Source organism: Mugil cephalus, chromosome 23 (assembly GCF_022458985.1).
Source record: "Mugil cephalus isolate CIBA_MC_2020 chromosome 23, CIBA_Mcephalus_1.1, whole genome shotgun sequence".
Taxonomy (NCBI): Eukaryota; Metazoa; Chordata; class Actinopteri; order Mugiliformes; family Mugilidae; genus Mugil; species Mugil cephalus.
In genome coordinates this window covers 5,673,814-5,695,476 of record NC_061792.1, presented here as the reverse complement: position 1 = coordinate 5,695,476, position 21,663 = coordinate 5,673,814, and the positions used below count along the sequence as shown (strand labels likewise).

General features: G+C 50.6%; 1 protein-coding gene across 5 annotated transcripts in view; it reads left to right on the top strand.

Moving 5' to 3' along the window:
- Positions 1 to 21,663, top strand: part of LOC125001263 (histone deacetylase 4-like) — a 38,307-nt gene that overhangs the window by 4,287 nt on the left and 12,357 nt on the right. For 2 of the 5 annotated variants that reach the window (XM_047577201.1, XM_047577200.1), the window contains exons 3-7: positions 8,549 to 8,617; positions 13,552 to 13,889; positions 16,108 to 16,258; positions 16,872 to 16,995; positions 17,973 to 18,091. In XM_047577201.1, coding sequence (XP_047433157.1) covers positions 8,549 to 8,617; positions 13,552 to 13,889; positions 16,108 to 16,258; positions 16,872 to 16,995; positions 17,973 to 18,091 — 801 coding nt within the window. Of the gene's footprint in view, positions 1 to 8,269; positions 8,618 to 10,598; positions 11,926 to 13,551; positions 13,890 to 16,107; positions 16,259 to 16,871; positions 16,996 to 17,972; positions 18,092 to 21,663 lie in introns of those variants that run through there. The other 3 variants (XM_047577199.1, XM_047577203.1, XM_047577202.1) reach the window with 3 other exon arrangements.

Below are 21,663 nucleotides of genomic sequence, written 5' to 3'. Positions count from 1 at the left end.
CGTAGGATTGTGAAAAATAAGTGCAGTGCATGATTCACTATTTCCTTGTAACTGGTGGAAGTCTTGCAGAGCGTAGTATTAATGAAACAACAGTGAGAGTGAGTCTGAAGATGATCAGACTCCCAGGAAGTGGTGACACATTGTCCATATTTATATACAGTCTATGCTTTTAAGAAAACAGTCTCCAGTAGTTGGTAACACATGCAGGTAAATTCTCATTGCTTGGCCAATGGAATATCAACCAATAAACCAACAGATTGACTAGTTCTTCTGGCCGAGGGCAGCAGCAAAAAACCCAAACTGACCAGCTCTTGTCAAAATATAAAATTTGTTGTCCTCGCCGCTAGATAGCCGGGATCAGCGTGTCGCCCCTGTTAACTCACCTCTCGCCGAAGCGAAAACAGCCCAGGATGTAGGATCCATACCTGCAGCAGCTGTTCCTCACCGTCTTGTTCGCCTCTCGGAAGCCTCTCCATCGGCGGGGACGTTCCCAGCCCTCGGAGAGCTGCCAAGGGTGGGCGTCAGTTTTGAGGTGTCGCTTGTCTTGTTTGAGCGACAGCCCGGAGACGCACTCGTCGGATGTTGGTTCGCGGGGCAGAGGCGGAAACAGGCAGCCGAGAGACGTTCGGAGAAATGAAAACTGTGACCTTGTGGCACTTGTCAGGCTAGTCCTTTTTTTTTTGTGTCGTGGAAATATTTGCGGCGGTGATATTAACAGGCGGGGAGAGGAATCTGTTCTAGTGCGAGGCTCTTCTGTTCGGCGTCCCGGGTAATCATTCTTCTCTTGAGAAAAATCGATGGAAGGAAACGGATCCCGTGGCTTCAAGTTGCATCACTGCTGTCTGCTACGGCCACCGTTAAGCTGAATTTGTTTTATATTATTGAGTGTAATCCCACAACACTGGCTTTGTTCTCGGGGTGAACAAAGAGACTTTCAGATCCGCGGCTTTGTTGTGCTCTTGATTTTACAGTGTGATCCGAAGCTGCCAACTTATTATTAATTTTGTCGGAGCTTGCATTGCACTTATTTCCAATCATCTAAGCAGACCTCTAAACAAACCCTTATGTGTTTGCGAGCGTGCATGCCGGCGCAATCTGTAAATGAGCTTACTAGCACGCATGTTTCTTTTTTTTTTTTTTTTTTTTTTGGATACAGGACTTGCTCATTTTCTTTATTGCAGCAGCAGCAGCAGAGGGATTTTTAGATTAAATATAATTTATCATAAATCTCTTCCCGGAAGAGTGAAATGTAAAAACCTTTGTCGGGGTTTCCCAGAACAAAAGGGGGTCAGGCTGATAAGTCCCGCCGCATCAGCTGCTGCGGACATATCAGCAAACAGGCTGGAGTGTTTGCACGGGAGTGATTACTCTTGTGTACCGAACGCCTTAGCACATTAGCCGGCGACATTTGTTTTACACTTGTGCTTGGCAATAAGTTAACATGTGTCGGGGATGAATTGCACTCGGTAGCACGGCTGCTGGGGTTTGCTATATTCAGCAAAAACTGAGGCAAGTCAGTTAATTATTATCATTTGTTTATGATTCAGATGCTGTTTTTTTTTTTCTTTTTTTTTTTAACTCGGAAACCTTAGAGGTTTCTCCAGGTGCGGCGGGCTTCTTTCTTCCCGCGGCGCTCTGTCTCGGGGCCCCTTTGTGGTTGTGGTCACTCGCCAAGTACCCTTATCAGTCCCGGCTGACAACCTAGGTTTCCCCCAGTCCAGATAAAGAGGGAGGCTACACCGACCGCATGTGTGAAACGCTCGGAGAGAAAGACGAAAACAAAGGCGGCAACCCCCTGCGAGAAACCAGGTGGAATCGACGTGGGCGGGAGGACTAAAAAAAAAAGAGTGGGGTGATGCTACCAGCTTGCTTGACAATCATTCGTTTGAGTCAGAAGTGCACCGGCTTTCCAAGAAAGCCCGCGCCGCTCGCAGGCGCATGGGACGCCGCTTCTGAATGAGAGTTTTGGACTTTAAAATCGCAATAAACGAACGCGTTTCCACGAACGCTATCGGAGGCACGTCTACAGTGGGCATATAAACGGCGTTCGGGTGATGTTTTTACGGCTTTATTTTGCTGGGTGCGTGTGGGCGTGAGCGCCTTTTACGGCTCTGAACCGCTGAACTTGACACAGTGCTCTTTTCCTCGAAGGCTCGGCCGTATCTAGGTTGCGGCAGCTTCTAGGTTTATACGACCCGAAAACGCCACAAATCGGCGAGGGAGGTGAAGCGCGAGTGTCGCCGAGGGTCCCCAGAGCGCGTTGTTAGTGCTCCCACCCGGTTACATTGTTGCATATACAAATTTATGTCTCATGTAGAAAGAGTCTGGTCAGTTTTAATGATTAGCTCTTAATTGCATACAATTGATTGGTTGGTTTCTAATAAGGAAGCCAGTGGCCTAAATCACTGCTACAGTACGGCGCAACTCTGAAGCTTCGACGCCCACGTGTTTTTAAGACTTTCATTTCCTGGTGCTGACTTCATATTTCTTCCTCCGGCGTGGCAAAGACTGGAACACAGTCTGAATCAGGGGTGTCAAACCAGTTATTTTCATAAAAAAAAAAAAAAAAAAAGTTCTTTTGCAAATTCAGGCTCAATTCAGATGCAATGCGGCCGTAAGTTCGGCACCAGCGGTCCACGTCTTCCCCACTGATCCGAATCCAGAACGCTGGTTCGTAGACCGCTTCTTCTTCTCCGCTCATTGTTCAACTTTTGAACTTGGGGGGGGAAAAAAATGAAAAAAAAAAAAAATGAACAAATCTATAATTTAATACACTTTAATACCGGAGCCGCTTCACCGCATCAAATTATGTGATTTCCACCGAGGCCAGGGGATGACAAGGTCGCCACTGCCACTCTGCTATGCTACTCTGTTAGCAGGGTTAGATGGATTATATTAGATTACTAGATTATATATGAGTAATGCTTGTATTTACCTTGTATTGTATGCAACATAAAAGCAGAATGATTAACTCAGGAAACAGATATAACAGCTGATCCATTCGCCAGCTGTTGCCTCCTTGTTATTTATTGAAATAGATCATTTTAGTATATATATGACAGCATATATTAGGAAATACAGTTTAGAATATTGCTCATCTCTAAGTTTCATTAGCTTAGCTGGAAGATACTGGGAGTGGGTGAAAACAGCTGTTTGTCTCTGCTCTAGATTCCCTTTGTTGTGAGAGCACTTTTATTATCTGGTCCTTAGGGAGTTTTGTCTGGAATAGCGAGGGACCGCCGCTGACGTAAACCGTACTACAGACAAGGTAGCGGTGGAGGGTTTTTCCTGTTGCTAGTGCGGGAACCCAGACTTAAAGGACACTACATGGCACGAGCACGTGCCTGCTTTTGCCGGTGTTACCTTTTAGAGGTCCCACGGGTTGGACCATGGTGGCTGTGACCTCTCGGATCGAAACAGGCGCTCCCGTTGCGTCCCTACATTCAGTTTCGCCCGTTTACACCTTCAAGGTACTTATTGTTCCGACCAAAAACTAATCTTTATCAGGGCAGGCTGTAATAAAACTCCTGCACTCTAACGCTGCAATATTTTCGTCTTATCGTACGTAGCGGGCGTAGATAGAAGATTTATTACCTTTCGTTTTAATTTATATAATTTTGCCTCGCAGTTCTTGGAAACCTTGGTGGCATTTTTTTTCTCACCCCCCTCTTTGACAAACACCGCTGCACAGTGCACACACACAGATCTCCAGATAGCTATAAGTCCATGTTATAGATTTGCTTTTTATTACACCTGCCAGATACTATTAACGGTGAAGCGGTGACACCGAGATTTAGGGAACGGGCGATCGGTGGCCTGTGCTGGCTGCTAAATGAAAAAAGTGAATGAGAAGTCCTTTTCCAGGAAGCAGGGAGGAGACTTGTGGTGCCCTTAAGCAAGACACATAATTCGTAACCGGTCCGGTAGATCTGCCACAGTGCAGCTGCGGTGTCCCTGGGCCTCGGTTAAATATACAACCGCGAGACGGGAGGTTTGCGACGCCTTCTCCAAAGTTTACAGCAAAGTAATCGAAACGTCAAAAGCTCCTCTGCGGTGGTCGCGCGTCGAGGCGCGGACGTAGGCGCCGACGTGCATTAAATTTACATTCCCCCCACCGTTCCTTCCACCCTAACCTCTTTCAGCGACCCCTTTTCATGCCCCGTCGCCGAAACGCACGCGATCGCACATCACACGACTGCTTAAATCCAGGGGTGAAGGGGTTAAAAGCTTTCACTGCAATAAAGAGGGCCCGGCTTATCCCTGAGTCTATTTTTAGAGGCGCACACACACAAGATATGCGCACGTGCATGCATGGTGAACAAACAATCATTATTTTTGGTCTCCCGTGCTGATTCTCCTCTTCACGGCTGAGCAGCTCCGTTGCCCGTAAAAAAACGGAGCACGGGACGAGTGCGTGCGCGACACAGCCAACGCCGCTTTTTTTACGCCGGCCGGTCATCGTGATGGGCGCCTAATTCCGGGGGGCCGATTGTCTCGTCGTTTTTTTTTTTGCCGCCTGTGCCGACATGTCGTTCCTTCTATCCTGCAAAAAACCCAATTACGAAATTGTGGCGGATTGCAAAATGCACCTCGGCGGCGTGTTCCCGCAATGCCGCGCCCTCCCTCTCGGCCCGTTGAACCCGGTCAACGGCGACGGGGTCCCTGACAGCCAGACAGTCCGGCAGCTCTGTCCTCCCATGCGCCACCGACTTGGCTGAACATGACTAACGGACCATCCCAGAACAAACCCAGGGGGTCTCTTGTGCAACAACTGACCCCCTACGAGCACAAGCTCCACTTTGTCCTTGTGCAGCTGGGGCGCAGCGCCCCACCTCGTCTTCTGAAAACAAACACCTAATCACGGCGTTTACGCAAGGCGATGTCCTGGTACATTAGAAGAACTCCGTTTTTAATTGGTATCAGGACAAAGACGGCGGAGAGTGAACATGAGCTAATGAAGGGAACGGGACGCATCTTTTGTCCCCGCGTCTTTTGTCTCGTCCCGGGGAGAAACGGGATACACTGTGTTCTGCCAACAACCTGTCAGCGGCAATTACGGTTTACACTGCTGCCTCGGAGCCCTTTCCTCGTGCCTTTTGACACAGGCGCTCCGCAGCGCTTGACGAGAGGTATGGATGTCTGGCCGGGACATCAAGGAAATGCGCCGATCAAAACTCGATCTGCGTTGGAACTTGCCTCAGAAAATAAATATACCAACCAATAGTAATAAAAGGTGCACCTGTAGCTCTGTTTGCATAATAGGTGCAGAGTAACCCTGACCTCTCGCATTGTGGGTGTTTGTTGTTGCGAGGCATTAAGGTTGGCTACTGAGTCTTCGCAGTTGCATCACGGGGTCTCCTAGCAACCGTGCGAAAGGTTGCCCGTCAAGAATGCGCAGATAGTCGTATGAAAACCTGAAGGGGGCTAAGTCGGGGACGGACTCTTTAAGGAAGGCGCTCAGAAAACTTCCAGTCGTAACACATTGTCACAACCCTCCGCAGAAGGTTGTTTAGTTAAAAAATCCTTCACGGATCTCGCTTAGGAACTTCTAGTTTCCTTTTCACCCCTGACGAAATTATGTGACAAACCCATGTCCAATAGTCATCAATAAATCCGATGATCTTCTTTGCGACTTGGTTCATTTCTTGTTCCAGCGTCTCCGCACAAGAGTTTGGTTTCTCAATTTAACCTTAACTCATGACTTTAATAGGTCTTGGACGCGCAACAGACGCCCACAGCGCAATTACCAATTTACAGCTAATTTGTGATTTTATGTCAAATGTCCGCATTTGCCGGGAAGCACAAAGAAGCACTCAGCCGCCACGGCAAATTGCATTACCGCTGTGTTTTTCCGACTCCACTACCACGAAATGAGGGTCAGATGGTCGCTTCCGACCGTTCGCGGGGGGGGACGCGCGCTGGCGGAGGCTCACGCAGGGGTCACCCATTCTCTTTTATCAGCGGCCGTGACGTCAGCCGGCGCCCTCGGGAAGCAAATCCGCGACCCAGAGGAAAAGGCTCTTCAAGGAGAGGCGTGTTTGATTAATCGTATTGTTCCTGTCTGGTTCACCTTGCCCGCCGGAGTCACCCTGGACGAGGCAGCCGGAACGGAAGCGCGCTGAATGTAATGAGGCCGGAGCATCCTTCCTCTCTTTCTCTGTCACTGTCTCTCTTTGTAAACGCCACGGCGGCGCGGACAGACGTCTCATTCTCGCTTAACAAAGGCCTCTGTCAACATACGGCGCGCCGGCCATGCCAAGACCGGGGTCAAGTTTGTGTCCCCAGACAGAACTGTATTTGGCGGCGGCGGGGACGGAGAACCTCCGACCACGTCGGTTCGCTCCTCGCTCCTCGTTTACAGCGGCGATCACGGCTCTGCATGTTTTTCGACGGGCGCGGGCTGCGTTAGCTCGAGTTGACTGACTCCCTGCCCGAGGGTAGCCGAGGCTATTTATAGCCTCCCGTCTCCCGATGCTCACCCAATGGGACCAAGGAGAAGATGGAAGGATGGAAAGGGAGGGAGGAAAGAGGGAGAGATGGAGGGAGGAGGGGGCTGCTGGGTAACTAGGCTACATTTAAGATTGATGGACCCTGTTGCCAAGGTATAGGCCGCTTCTCCTCTTTGTTGCTTCGTTACGTCGCTCGGCCCCGATCGCCCGTCCCGGCCTCCCGCTCCGTTGGAACACACCTACACTCCCTCGGCCGCGTGCGTGTCAGGTGTCGCCGGTGCGGTTTGGCCTGAAAGCCTATACGCTTCGTCTCGCTAACCACAGACAAAGACTTCCATCCCCCTAATTCCCCGTACTTAAGTCGGAGATGTAAAGCCGCCGGCGGCGATTTGCGCAAAAACCGGCGTAGGATTACCCCCAAGCCACAGGTGTCATCGCACACACGGATGCACCTCATTTCCATTGCAAAGCGCGGCGGCGGCGGGCGTGCGTGCGCCGTCATTTGAATGGGCTCGTCAAGAGACATCAACCACCGCCGACGCGGCTCGGTTTGTTTTGGAGAGGCAGGGGCGCGCGAAAAAGGCGACGTGACCGCCCGTCTGTTTTCGCAGCGTTTCCTCTCTTTTTACATAAACCCCGACGCGCCGCGCGCAAATGAGGCCCGCAGGCGCGGCCTCGCACAAGTTCGGGTTTTCAATTTGAATGGCGCTCCGGCGATGACGGAGGCAAATAAAAAAAAAGTCGCGCGGCGTTTCGAGTCCACGCCCAGGTCCTCTGGGAGATTGGTGCATCGGGGAGGGTGGATGGAGGGGGGGGGGGTGCAGCCATTCATGCAAGGTGGTGCGAGACGAATACACATACATAATCAGTGCAAAATGCATCCTCCAGCTTCATGGCTAATTAAGTGTGTGTGTGTGTGTGTGTGTGCCAGTCTGGTCCCGGGAGAATTCCAGAAATAGATATTGCACAGTGAGACGCTCGCCTGTTTTCTTCTCTTTTATGCCTCCAAAGGGATTTTACATGGGTTTTCATCTCGCATCCAAAGGAATAATTGCATGTTTGTGCGCTTCAGATGTCTGAAAGCCGTGCGCTCGGAATATATGTGGAGCAGGTGCTCATGAAGATACTAAAAATACACACACACATGCATGCACACATATATATATATATATATATATGTGTGTGTGTGTGTGAGAGTCGCAGTGCATGTCATTCCCATCCTCCTCTTTCCACCCTTTTTCGTTGTTTTTCCTCCATCTTTCCATCGCCTCAGCCTCCCTCTCCACTCTTCCACTACCTTACCTCCCCCCCCCCCACACCCTTACCCCCGATGCATCTTCCTCCCCCTCCTCCTCCTCCTCCTCTCCTCCTTCCTCCCATTCCTCCTCCACCACCCCTCTCTGTCGCTCTGCTTTTTATAGCCATGTCTTCCCAGGGCTCGGCAGCTACAAAAGCCTTTTCTTGTTGCCACTATAATTACAGCCTACACACTTGCACACACACACACACACACGACACCCACAGACACACATGCATGCACACGCGCACACACACACACACTCAGGAGCGCACCGTGTCTTTGTGTCTGCATGTGTGTGTGCGAGGCGCGCGCGCACTTCGCATGTGCTGTTATACACAAAAGGGTGAGCTATTTTTACCTCTTTCCCTCCCGCCCCTCTCCTCCTCCTCTCCATCCCCCCCCTCCACCACCCCCACCCCCTCCTCCTCCTCATCCCTCTCTGCCGCTGCTGCCAGCCACATTTGCTATGCTGAGCACAGGCAGTATCAGTCGAGCCCCAACATCCCTCCTCTCGCGCGCCGAAACCCGCCGCCACCGCCGCTCCCTCGGCGTCCCCCCTCCCCGATCCGGAGCATCCCCGCCGACCGGTCCTTCTCCGGTCATGGACCGGGCAGCGGCTCAGGTGGCGCCGCTGCATGCGCTCGCTCAGATGACCTGAAGCTCTCTCTCTCTCTCTCCCTCTCTCCCCTTCTCTCGCGCTCGGACTCTTTCAAACTGCCTGATTAGCGGGCGCTTCGCTGGAAGCTCGGCTCAATGTTGCGGACCATATTTGAAGCGGAATGCTCTCTCTCCCCCACAGAGGGAATCCTGGGGAAGGATCAGCCGCTCGAGGTCCTGAAGACGTCGGCGCTCAACCACATCCCAACAGGTTGGACACTTTGAATATGTGCTATTTGTTTGTGTGCATGAGCGTGCCGAGACCGAAGCGCCTGCGTGTGCGAGCGGCGTGCATCTACGTGATTTCACTATTAACCGCATCCTGTGCGACTTTGCATGCATAGGTGATCCTGTGAGGATGTGTGCGATTGTCATGAATGTGATTTCCGAGACCTGTGTAGCAGTCGCTCGTAGCGTCGGCTCGCAGGTTCGTCTAATGTGGAGTTGATAGGCTGGAAAGGAGACCACGCTGGCTCCCGCATGTTTTATTTATGCAGTTATCTCACAGTGCCATTTTGTTGAATGAAAAATCCGGCAGCCTGAACGTCGGGGGCTCTGCGAGTGGAGCTCGCGCGAGGCTGTTATCGGACGTCTCGAGAGGGAACGGCTCGCCGAAAATATATATACGGCGCGGCTCGCCCGTTGAGCATCTTTGCCTTCGCCCGCGAGTTCATGACACACTTTAACAGTCGCGCAGCAAATCAAAGCCGCCTCTCTCTTTCGGCTCGAGACGCAATTCGTGGACCGCTGCCTAAGTGAAGCTGAATCACAGAGGTAGTTGGAGAGGAGCGGGGACGGAGCGGCGCAGGGGGGGAGGCGAGAGAAGCGAAAGGGGGCACAGATGGAGATGAGGTAATCTGAAGGAGAAATGAGTCTGAGGTAATATATGCATAATGCATCATCTAATTCCATAATGAGGGAGCTTAAACTGCTCTCTGCGCTTCATTCTTCACCACTGGGAAAGTAAAAAAAAAAGAAAAGAAAAAAGACGGTGGAAGTGTAATTCATAATTGACAGAGCGGCGTTGAGGGGGCTGTTAAACCCTCTAGGAGGAAGCTCGGTGAGCCTGTTGCTGCTAACTTTAAGGTTCGCTCTAAACCGGAGCATCTTCCACCAAACGCTCACATGTTCTCTCATGTTGTTTCCCCCCCCCACCCCGCGCTTTCCTCCCGGCTGGGGCTGATAAAATATTGAAATCCTCCGGAGTGGCATCATCGGATATTCTCGAAATCTGTCGTCTCGGATGCCGAGCTCCGGGGGGTTCCTCGGCGTCGGCGGGCGCTCGATCGCGACCCGGGATCTCGGGATCTCGGAGCGCACCTGTGCGCCCGGCCGGCTCCCATCCTCTCACCTTGTTCAGGTGGAGGGGCCTTCTTTTGGAATGCGAAGCTGCCGAAGCCGCCGCACGACTCAACGTGCACGCCTCCTGGCTTGAAAATCCTCCGCGGTCTTTTCGTTTGGAGGAAACGACTACCACGTCAGCTGAGGCAGCGAGGCGTGACGTGTTTTGATCCGACGGCTGAGGTGGCCTTCTGCACGTACCTCAACCCCTCAGCCTCCACGCGCCGCCGCCCCCATGCTCCTCCAGGCGTAACCTGTTCCGCCTCTGCCTCTGCGTTCCCCCCACCTCGTTCCCCTCCAGCCGCGGCGCTGCGGACCGGCGGCGTGGCGTCACCGGGGCCCGCGACAAGTCGGGGCGTGCTCGGGGAAGAGAGCGAGGCTCGCTGCACCTCCGCACGTTCCGACCGGGCGGCCGCGCCCTCCGGCCCGCCTCCTCCCGAGCCGCGGGGAGGTCACAACGGAGCAGGATTCGCGGCGGGAGGTTATTACAGGGTAATTCAGACGCGTTCAACCCGGCCGCGGCGGTTCACCCCCCCAGTCAACAGATGCGCTACTTGTTGATTTCCATCCCGCCCCTGCAGCTAAATTCACCGTGAAACCCTCTGCAGAAAATCTCCCCCTTCCCTCCTCATCTTTCCCTTTTCCCGAGAAAAGACCTCATTTCTCCGAGGCCGCGCTAAACGGCCTCGGCTCGGCTCAGTGTGACATCTATTAAGCCTAACGAGTGTGGAGCTCGGGCAGTCAGACCGTGGGATATGCGCTCGGCGAGCCGGGCCTCAAATCAGAGAGACGCCAGGCCCTCCGCGTTGTCTTGGTATAAATAGATCCGCGATCGGAGCCAGAAGAGTTGTGGAGTGCGCCCGAGGGGTTGTAAACAGATTGTGATTTGTTGCGGGGGGGGCAGACCAGGAGGTGAAGGAAGAGGATGGATTGCAGGGAGGTGTGGAACCTGCAGAGAGGAGAGTAACTCCTTCCAAAGAATAGACTAATCCTCGGTATTACTGTAACTGTGGGTGGGACTCCCTCATTCTTAACAAATGTTCCACGTCAAACTTAGGAAAATCCAAACGACTCCGCTCGCTTTTTTTCCCCCCGAAGACCCGAGAGGAAACTTTGATTCACGTCGGCGCGTTCGTCAAGCTCCCGCCGATCCCAGGTAAAGCCGCCGGTTGTTGCGCAACCCCTCCCGGAAGCTCCTCCGGCCTCCCGTCCGACACGGCACGTTTGCCTTTGTTTTGGTTGTGCGCAAGCGCCCCCATTTCGCCCTCTATCCGGCCACGCATCGGCAAAACCGAGGTGCCCGTTTGACGTCAGCGCCCGCGTGCAGAGATGCGCCGAGATAACCGCAGGTTTATCTTCGCGAGAACGGCACGGCCGGTTGAGTTCGCGGCGTTCGAAAAGGACGTCGTTTGGCGCGTCCGATTTGGCAGGAGGAACCGAGATTTAACGGCACTGAAAGGAAGAAATCACCCGACGCTGATCCCTAATTTTCTTCCGCGGAGCGTCCCTGCGGGGGGAAAGTCCTCACTCTGATTCACCTGAAACCATTTTGCGGTTTTATTTGTTTGGGAAATGCAGGCAAATTCCAGACCAGGAATTTGAGCACACGGTATTAAACCACATACGAGGGAGACAAAGAGAGAGGGATGGTTATTGAGAGCAGAGGAGGGGCGAAGCCAGAGGAGACGAGCCTTGCGAAGTGGGAAGGAGGCAGCGGGGATATTTGATGCACTACGAACTTAGCGTGGAGGGTTTTCCTTGGCCTTTGGAGCGAGAAAGAAGGTCGGGGCGGGGGAGAGAAGAGCAGAGAGGGTGAGGAAAGAGAGAGAGAGAGTGCTCTGTGTGTGACGCTGGTTCCTGGAAAAGCAGAGGGCTGCAGAATAAACAGGCTGCATGCCTGAGACTGCCCTGTGATGTCACCACTGGGCAAAGGAGGGACGAGGGGAGGGGAAAGAAAGGAGCAAAGGGAGAGAGGGAGAGGGAGAGAGAGGGAGAGAGACGCCCATCAGGTTAAAACCAGCAAGAGGATGAACGCTGAGCCAAAAGTGACGGAGGTTGAGAATGAGAAGAGAAGTCGGGCGAACAGGGACGGGAGCGCGCTGTCATCCGCTGTAAAACACTAAAGGAAAAGGAGGAGGAGGCGCATTGATAAGGAGGAGAGGACAAGAGCACCGATGGGTAACGGCGGCACTGATTCTCTCTCTTCATTGTGTGGCGAGCAATTAGCCGGTGTGACAAGAGACGGCGTACGAGGTGTGCGTTTGCGCGAGGCTCTTTCTGTTGTGTCAGTGTAATGCGCACAGGGACATTTTGTACGGGGGGTAGGGGGTGGTAGAGTGTGTGTGTGTTTGTGTGTGTGCGCGTTATGGATTTTGCATTAGCCGAGATCGGAGCCGCAGTGTTTCGACAAGCGCAGTTTTCACGCCATGTCCCATCCGTCCTTTTCCCGTGCTACAAGTTGCCTTGCGATCGCTGAAACTAATCAAATAGAATCGGGCCTCATTTCACCGTGCACCCTTGCGAGCGGACGTCGGAGCCTTTCGACCGAGGCGGTCCAGCATCCCTTTCTCGACGCCGATTGAAGGAGAAGTTGGAATAAGGCGTCACATCAACCAGTCAAAGGGGTCGCGGGCTCATTCGTCGCCAGCCTCAAAAGGTCTGACTCATGCGTTGTCATCCTCCGCGTGATCCTTGAGGACTTGTTGCTCCGCACTCCTACGCCGCCGATGACAACAGCCGCGGGGATGTGTTTCACCTGCTGTTTTAAAAAAGAACAAAAAAAAACACACACACAGTGGGAAGTTTTTCTAGGCGGCATGTGGCTTGTTAAGTTGTCTGCAGGGAGAGGATGTTTCAAAGAAGAATACACCACAGTTGCGCGCTATCAGACGTTGCCGCCGCCTTCTCATCCGGCTTCAGATTTTCGTGCAAATACGCCACAGGATAACGTGGATTTTCCGAAACGTGTTTATTAAGTGCGCCGGCGATGCCGTGTTTGCCTCTTTATTAACGCAAAGTCCGAGGCAAGTATCTCTGGCTCTCGCCGCGCTCTCCGCAAACATGTAGGTAAACAGTCGGCCAATCGGCTCCTGTTTATTCAGATTTAATGGGGAGGAAGCGGCTTGATTGGACGGCTTCCTGCCGCGGTGATTTGCGGCCGCCTGGCTCGGGACGCTCGCTCTCGCTCGGCTCCTCGCGGGGTCAAAGCAGATCTTTGTCAGATGTCGCGTGGAACCGCACGGTCGCGCCTCTTCAGCTGTGGACATGAGTAGTGTTGCACGTTAAATTCCACCGACGCAGAGAAACCGCTCGTTAGAACCGCTAGAATCTCAAAGCTTTGGGAAAGCTTCTTTTGGAAGGTAGACACTTTAAACAACCTCTTTGAGCAGCTTTGATTTAATCCTATTCAGCAGTTCTGTTGAATGGGGACAAGTTACGGTCGTTTCTCTCTCATGTGTTCATACTATTCCCTTCCCGCTGTGTTTCAGCACCCAAGAAGACGCACTGTAGTACATTGTTACAAACCAAAAAAAAAAAATAAATCGTTGACACCACCTGTAGAGCTTCATTGTGAAAGTTTTATTTTTTGAAGTAGCTAAAAATACACCAGGATTTATTACTCTGAGAATTTGAAAAGAACACTTACTTTCTTGCTTTCAGTGAAAGTGAAAAATGACCTGTCCTTGGCTGTTTTATTAAGCTGTGTTGAGATGAAAGCTCTAGCGATAATGCTCCCGAGAACCAACGTGTTCGGTGGTGGCGCCATCCTCAAACTCTCCTCCCCCCTTGTCTCCGTCCCTGCAGTGGACATCAACTCGGCGCTGCCACTGCGTCTCCCTCCGGCCGCCATCCCCATGGACCTGCGCGTGGACCATCACCACCACCACCACCAGCAGCAGCAGCAGCAGCAGGTGTCCTCGCTGTCCCCGCCCGCCCAGCAGTCGCCCGGCTCCCTCGGGGGCACGGGGCAGACCGGCGGGGCGGTTCCGGGGGCCACGGTCCGCGAGCAGCAGCTGCAGCAGGAGCTCCTGACCCTGAAGCAGAAGCAGCAGATCCAGCGGCAGATCCTCATCGCCGAGTTCCAGCGGCAGCACGAGCAGCTCTCGCGCCAGCATGAGGCCCAGCTCCAGGAGCACATCAAGGTACGTTACTAAGCACCGTTATTATTTGTCATGATCCACAACTCTGCCGCAGTCAAAAGTGTGCAGAACTAAAGTCGGAGCCGAGAGCGTGGATGGATCAGAGCAACATAAGGACCTGTTTGGATTATATGCGAAAGATGGGCCGGCGTTACGTAACTGAGCCCTGATGCGCAAGACTTTTTGTTATTATTTCTGTAGCCATAAACAAAAGCAAATAAACTGGAGCTGAAAGACGGGATCGCAACGCCCGCGTCTTAGTGACCTCGAATTACCGAGTGAATCTGGAGCATCACGCCCTCGCTCTGAAACTTTAATGCGCCGGGCCCCCAGAGAGCCGCCGGAGCGCTCCTGTGGGGATGAAATGTCGTATAAAAATATTCCAGCGTTGCGTTCTTTTGTGGGATATGTGAATGGTGATGCACACAGATGCAGCCCAAGCACTTATTTTTTCTGGACTTAGTATAAAATGTCTAAAAAGGGATTTTGGGCACGGAGGATTAGATTGCACTGCGTGGGATTACATTAGTTTGAATGTAATTTATTTCTCGTGGGCAAGTCGTTTCATACTGGAAGTCTCTCCCTACTCTAAGCATTCCTTTCCTGCTATTTTAGTCCAGCCCATCTTCTTTTCTGTCTCTTCATCTTCATCCATCTTCTCGCCTGTGCTTCTTATTCCATCATTTACCTTTCCTCCTTTTGATCTCGTGTCCTTTTCATTTTCTTAATTTTTCTTGGTTTCCATTCCTTTCTTTCTTTCTTTCTTACATCCTCTCCACCTTACTTCCTGTCTTCTTCTCTTCCTTGTTGTCTTTTGTATTTCCTCCTTTTCTTTTCTTGATTTATCCATCATTCCATTCTCTTCAGCAACGTTTTTCAGGCCAAGGACCCCCAAGATAAAGTCAAGACTTTTGCAGATGATACCATGTTGTATGTAGATGCCCGTGCAGCTGCGTATTATCTATCGACTACCCGCCATTGGTGTTCTCCTTGTGAGTCTGTTCCGTTGTGGTCGTTTTCGTGATGCTGAGGGATGCAGCCAGCCCCCGGCCTGTGGTGGGGCTGCAGGACCGCTCGGATGGAAGCTAGTGACGCACTAGCCCGAGCAGGGAGGCCCGGTCTCAATCGGCCCCATTCACAGCCCCTGCACGGGCACACACTGGGAATTGTGCGGCTATTAAAGCGCACACATCCCCTTAAATGTCAGCAAACACGCAAGTTAAATGCAACCGGGTTCGCTTCCACATTAGGGACGGCAACGCTTCAAGCGTTACGCTCCCTCAGATGTCTGCAGTTTCTTGCTGACAACGGGGGGAATCTCGTAAAGTATCCCAGAGCTCTTCGCAGTATTTGTCAAACGGGGGGAAAAAAGTCGTGTGTGTACACGTCTGGTCTGCAGAGCCACAGGGATTTCGGTGTGTGTGGATGTGGGTGGGGAGGTTACTTTGAACCCTATCCCCCAGCTTGATTGAGAAGCAGGAGAAAGAGGAAGACGATGGAGGCTCTGGGCTGGAGGCGGACCAGAGAGCTCCGCCTCACCTTTCTCTCACCTCCAGCCGCTCATTCATTCCCCGGCTTCATCTCAAACATTTGATTTCGCCCCTCATGGTAAACGCAAGTTCACATCCCAGCTATCGCACCGGGAGGTTGATTACACGCTGCTACAGTAGCGTGCTCAAATATTGAAACTGGGTTCGGGGAGATAGAACCGGGGCGGAGTGTCGATTTCCTGGCGCATCGGCCGGAGAGGTCGTTACGTTGATGGCCACAGACATCATCGGGGGCCGCAGACAGGCTCGGCTATATATATATATATTTATTTTTGTGTATATTACAGTGACGTTAAAGAGGCACTTGCGGTCTGGTGCCTCAAGTTGACGAAAATGAAAGCTTGAAAAAGGTGAAAGTGCATTTAATTGACGCTCTTATCCGTGGCGACTCACCCCAAGGTCTCATTTAAGGCCACTCGAGTGGGATGAAGAGGTGTTGCTGAGCACATTTTGGCTTTTAGGGCTATTTTCTCGATGACCCTTTGGTTTCTGGACAAGTATTCTTTGGTAAAAAATTGTCTTTCAAACATTTAACTCAAATTGTGATGTATTTACTTCGGTAGCGGAGTGCAAATAGGCAGCTGAAGAGGGGAAAGTGGAAGAGAAAAGCAGGTCCTGTATCTGTCCAGTGCATTTACTGACGTGAATCTGACCTTCCTTCCCTCCCGCAGCAGCAGCAGGAGCTCCTGGCTCTGAAGCATCAGCAGGAGCTGCTGGAGCACCAGAGGAAGATGGAGAACCACCGTCTGGAGCAGGAGCTGGAGAAGCAGCAGAGGGAGCAGAAGCTGCAGCTGCTGAAGAACAAGGAGAGAGGCCAAGAGAGTAAGCAGCCGCGGCAACAGTCGTCTCCCACATATGTGGCCGCAACCTGTTTTTCTCACTGTTACATACAAAAACGAAGCAAAAATTTTTAGCCCAGCTCCTTTAGAGCCACCAGTGTGAGCTAGTATCTTTACAATCACACAATGGTGAGCAACTCTTCACTCAAAGAGACGTGTCCATCCGTGCGTTTCCATTTTACCTGGAGGTCCCGCGTATTTACCGCGGCGAGCGAGCTGTTAGCCCCGGTGGCCTTGGCAGGGGGGGTCAGGCCGAGTTAATGCCGCTGCCTGCTGGACGTCTCTCAGCAGTTCATTGAAAGCAAGTGGACAGGAGTCCTTGAGAGCAGTTTACTCTCTATATGGAAAGTGGCTAGGGATCGAGGCTGCGGTGTGTGTGTGTGCGCAGCGAGTCTGGGAGCAGGATTGCAGTGTTTGCTTTTGTGATTTACTTTTTGCTTGTTTTTCCCGCAGTTTAATTATACGATGATGAAGAGAGCCATGAATTCCCCATTAGATATATATCTAAAATAAGCATCTAAATAGATATTTATTTTAGCCAGTCGACTGCTTGATGAATTTCCGGATAATTTAACTGTAATAACTTTCTCCCTTAGGTGCTGTGGCCAGTACCGAGGTGAAGATGCGTCTCCAGGAGTTCGTCCTGAACAAGAAGAAGGCCCTGGCCCAGCGGAGCCTCAACCAAGGCGGCGTCCCTAACGACGCTCCCTACTGGTACCGGTGAGGAACCGTTTTTTTTTTTTTTTTGGTGAAACTTCACACCACGTTTCGGCATCATCATCCTCACGTGTCACGTGGACGAATCGATACCGGCCCCGTCCGCTCGAGAGCCGGGAAAACAATTTAAACGCCGCGCCCGCCGGCTCTTATGTTCCCGTTTCTCGGTAGCGATGGGAAGCAGCGGAAGAATCGTTTGTAAGTTTTGATGCCCTCGCTCTCTGACAGCGGATGAATAATGCACCGGCTCGCGTCTTAATCTACCGGCGAGCTTCCTCTCCCGCTCTCCTGCTCACCTGCCGCCGCTGCGTGAGTCCGAGTGAGAGATGGATGGAGCGAGGGGGGGGGGTGCGGGTTATAAAACAAAACAAAGATAGCGACACACATGCACACTGACACACAAACACGTGAGAGCAGGATATTGGAACCTGATGATAGGGGCTCTTACGCTCAAGACTCGGCCTTGAGTGTTTATTGTAGCATCTCTGGAGCCCTTTGCAGGTGTGTACACTTGCCGTTTCCTCTTTGCTCTCTGAGGCCTGTCACATGTTTCCCAAATTAGGGTCTTTATGGTTGTGTGTTTTATAGATAACCAAATAATGTTACCTAATCTTGATTTGTGACCCACTGAAACACCCACAAGAGACGGTTTTCAACAGCTCAAATTAATTCAATATACTCCCATTTTTCTAACTCATTGCACTCAGTTTTGGAGTGTGTACATCTGCTCGTCAGGAACATGCATTTGGGTCAAAGCCAGCCCGGCTTAACTTTGCCTGCAAACACCACCTTATTCAGTAGGCAGTGAACAGATGGCGGCACATGTCTGCAACCTCGCCAAGGGATTTGCGTGATGCTTTAATCATACAGATCTGTGATAGCCATGAAGTTAGTTACTTTGTCGGGATTACTAATTCAGTCACACGTGCTCTCACTTATCGCCGTTTGGCACATTTTTTTTGTTTGTGTGTTTTCTATAGCAAAACCCAGCACAGCTCTCTGGACCAGAGCTCACCTCCGCAGACCGGCTTGTCCACTTACAACCACCCTGTGCTGGGCGTCTACAACCCCCGGGACGACTTCCCGCTGCGAAAGACCGGTAACGCCACGCGCACACTTTCAGTCACATGTTCGCACTACAGTTTTTGCAGTGCGGAGTTGTCTATTTGCTGCATGCCCGCTCACGTTCAGAGACGACTACACTCGCAGATGTTTTGTAAACAGTATTGTCCGGTAGCTTCTATGCGGACTCACGTCCAGCATAATTTAGATGGCATCAGAGCTATGCGCTATTAATCACAGCCACATTAGGCAGCCAGGGTGTCCCTGCATCCCCCACATGAGACTGTTAGAGAGAGTTAAGCGTAGGTGGTTCAAGAGTTCAGTAGAGTGAGAGATTTTTAGAGCTCCTGATGTTTTATTAGATTTTAGTATTTACTCATTCTCAGGGCTTCTTCGAAGTCACATTTCATTTAGGAGTCGCTTAAAGAAACAGCTTAACGCTGATTGAGATTTGCACTGAATATCAGTTCACTGCTTTTAATTTCTAAAACTAACTGTCATTTGGGAAGATTTCCTCTAGGAGTTAAACGCTTACCTCTGGGGTTCCCCAGGGCTCTATTCTGGGCCCTTTATTATTATTTTTTTAAATTTACATGATGATTATCAAACTGCAATGTTTATTTTGGCCGTTTAGTTGAGAATGCACTCTTATTAAACCACCAGACGCCTCCTCTGTTTACTCACTCTTAACTTGTCCTAATTTACTGCCATTAAATGGTTGTAAAACATTTGGTCTGAAAACTAATGTGAAGACATACAGTAAGTACGGTCTCGTTCATTGGGTTTATTCGAATAGTAAATTCCGGTTTTGACAGCACAAACCTTTCTTTGTGTATTTAATTAACGCAAACTATGACTTCAGCCATTATTTGCTGTGCTCAAGGCGCTCGTAAAAACATATTTGAACCAGTGTCTGGTCAGAAGGGGCGTAAATATTTAGGTGGTCAATCAATTAAAACAATTGTTCTTGTTTGTTTCCAGCCATGTGACATTTTTTAGCAAATTTCTGCTTTCTGCTTCGAGTAGCTACTGTACTAGTGCACAGTTCAGCACATTTTCTTTTCAATTTGGGACAAATCTAAAGCTAAAACACTGCAGAATGTGCTGTCGGGGGAGAGGGGAGAAAAAAAAAGGCTTCTCGTGGTTTACAATCTTAACATCTTCAGGCTTCAGCGCTCAAACTCCCGAAGCCTTTTCAGAGTGAAACCATCTGTTTTCAGTGTGAGTTTTTTTTTTTGTTGTTTTTTTTTTTTTTTTTTTTTTTTTGTCAGGTGTGTGCATGCGCGTCGATTGGTGTGGGTGTGTAAAGTGCGAGTGGTGTGCGCGGCGGTGTAGCTGTGAAGCAGCGGTCGTCTTACAGTGCAATTATTCACTTAGTGCAGCGGCAGGCGGCTACAGCCAGCGCTCCAGCCCTGTTGACTCGGAGCCTTCGGGCTGCTGGCTACGACAACAGATAGACCACAGTTGACACTGGCCCACACAGCCACATTCCACCCTGGGAGAGCAGCAGCAGCAGAAGAAGAAGAAGAAGAAGAAGGAAAAATTTAGGGAGAAAGGAAGAGACAAGGATAAGTATATGAGGAAAGCGAGTACAGAAAGAATAGTGATAATGAGGAAAGAGGAGACCGGAGAAAGTTATGGTGGCCCTGCCGACCGCAAGCAGGATTCAAACCAAACCCAGCACAATGATGCCACACTCCCAAACACGGGAGAAGAGAGAGAAAGAAAGAAATAAAAAAAAAAAAAGCGGGAAGATGGCCGGGAGCGAAGAGTTCGTCCCTGGAGTGTCGGCCCATCCCGTGATTTCTATAAGGCCCGGGATTGTGCTCCCGCCGCCGAGAGAGCAGGGAACCTGTGCCACCCTGATATTTGCCCACGGCGATGACGTGCTTTGCGGGGTTTACTTATGGTAATGCCAGCTCCGGAGAGTTTAGAGGCTCTTTTATATCGCCGCCAGGCTATAAAGTAGAGAACTGGAACCCCGGGACTCCCGGCAACGGCCGAAAGGAAGCAACAACGTTCTTTTGTGCGTCTCGCCCGCTTCCATTTCCAGAAAGTCGGCAACGTTACCGCTAAAAACCATCGATGACCAGGAAGATCTTAAAGGATGATCAAATACAGTTCGGAAACAGGTGTATGGGTTCAAACATTGTGTTCCAAGACTTGTTGTGTAGACACATCACTGTTGAGCGATCCCTTTTTATAACAAATAGAGTGGCAGGAAATTCCTAGGTGCACAGCTTGAGTCGAGTGTGAGAACGTTTGAAGTCCCGCAGCGTTCACTTCTATAAAGAGAGATAATTACAGGATCTCGTCGAGGAGACGCCGACACCAAAGAACGCGCGAGCCTTTCCTCATCTTTGCCCGCGACCGTCTAGAAGTGGCGTGAGAATGTTGTTCTTTCCCAAACACCCCGAACCCGCCGCGTACAACAGAAGCCTTTAAAGCCATTAACACGCTCAGGGGTGAGGGAGCATCACAGAAACAATGCCCGGTCTGAAGACCTTCACCACATAGATGGACGGGTGGGAAATTGAGGCCCACTGAATCACGTTTTCTGTTTTTGTTTGTTTGTCCGGGTAACTGGGGCAGCCGGGCCTTCACATGGACACAATAGCCGACCAGTACAGTACAGCTACAGTACTGTACGATCTATACATACAGAGCAACACGTCTGATTAAACACCTCTGATTGGCCTGTGGCGAGGCCCGTTCTGATTACGGGCGCTCACGCCTCCCCAAGACCTATAACAAAGCCTCGTAGCACCAGCTAGGAATTTCTAATTATAAACCGCAATATTACGACAGTCTTACTTGAAATTAGCTCATTAATTTTTCCAGAAATTAGTTCATTAGTCTGCCAAAATTGGAAATAAGTCAATCATTTTCCTTAGCTCGGGATTAAAGACGGATCCGAGGCGAATGCGGCAGACGCCCGGCGGTTTTCTTTCCACGTCGCGTCGTTTTCTCCCGGAAAACAAGCCTCGTTTCACGGGGTATTGACGTTTCCTCCATTGATCCCGCTTTGACTTTGAGTACATCTTCGCGGTAATTATTTGTGGCGCTGTCATAATGGATTATTCACCTTTTTTTTTTAATGTGTTTTCACTCGAGAAGGAGCCGAAAACCCAATTACTCATTTCTTTTGGTCCTTGCGTGTAGTCCTTTGTTTTTCCTCAGTAATAGACTCCGTCTGTAGATTAGAGGTCCGTCATTAGTCTTGGAAGCTGCGAAGGAAGTCACAGTGTCCCCTGATAAAGTTACTATGATCCAGGCAACAAACACATTGATCTTTTTCCTTTTGAATATGAGAACAAAGATTTCAGAATGTGAAAACTAAATTGAGGACATTCGGTCCACCCCCATGGACGTAGCTTCTAAAAAGGTTAAGGTTACGTAGAAAAACGAACTAAATTGTTTTTTTACTTTTTATAACAGCTTCGGACCTCATTAGGTCTGGAAACATCTACGTAACTTTTTTTTTTAATAGATATTACCCGAAAGAAAAAGGTAAATGCACTATTACACGATCTAAATGGAGAAGTATTTTTAGCATTTCTATCTCTTTTCCCATTGTGGTTACATTTATTTAATTGGTTTTATGCTCCC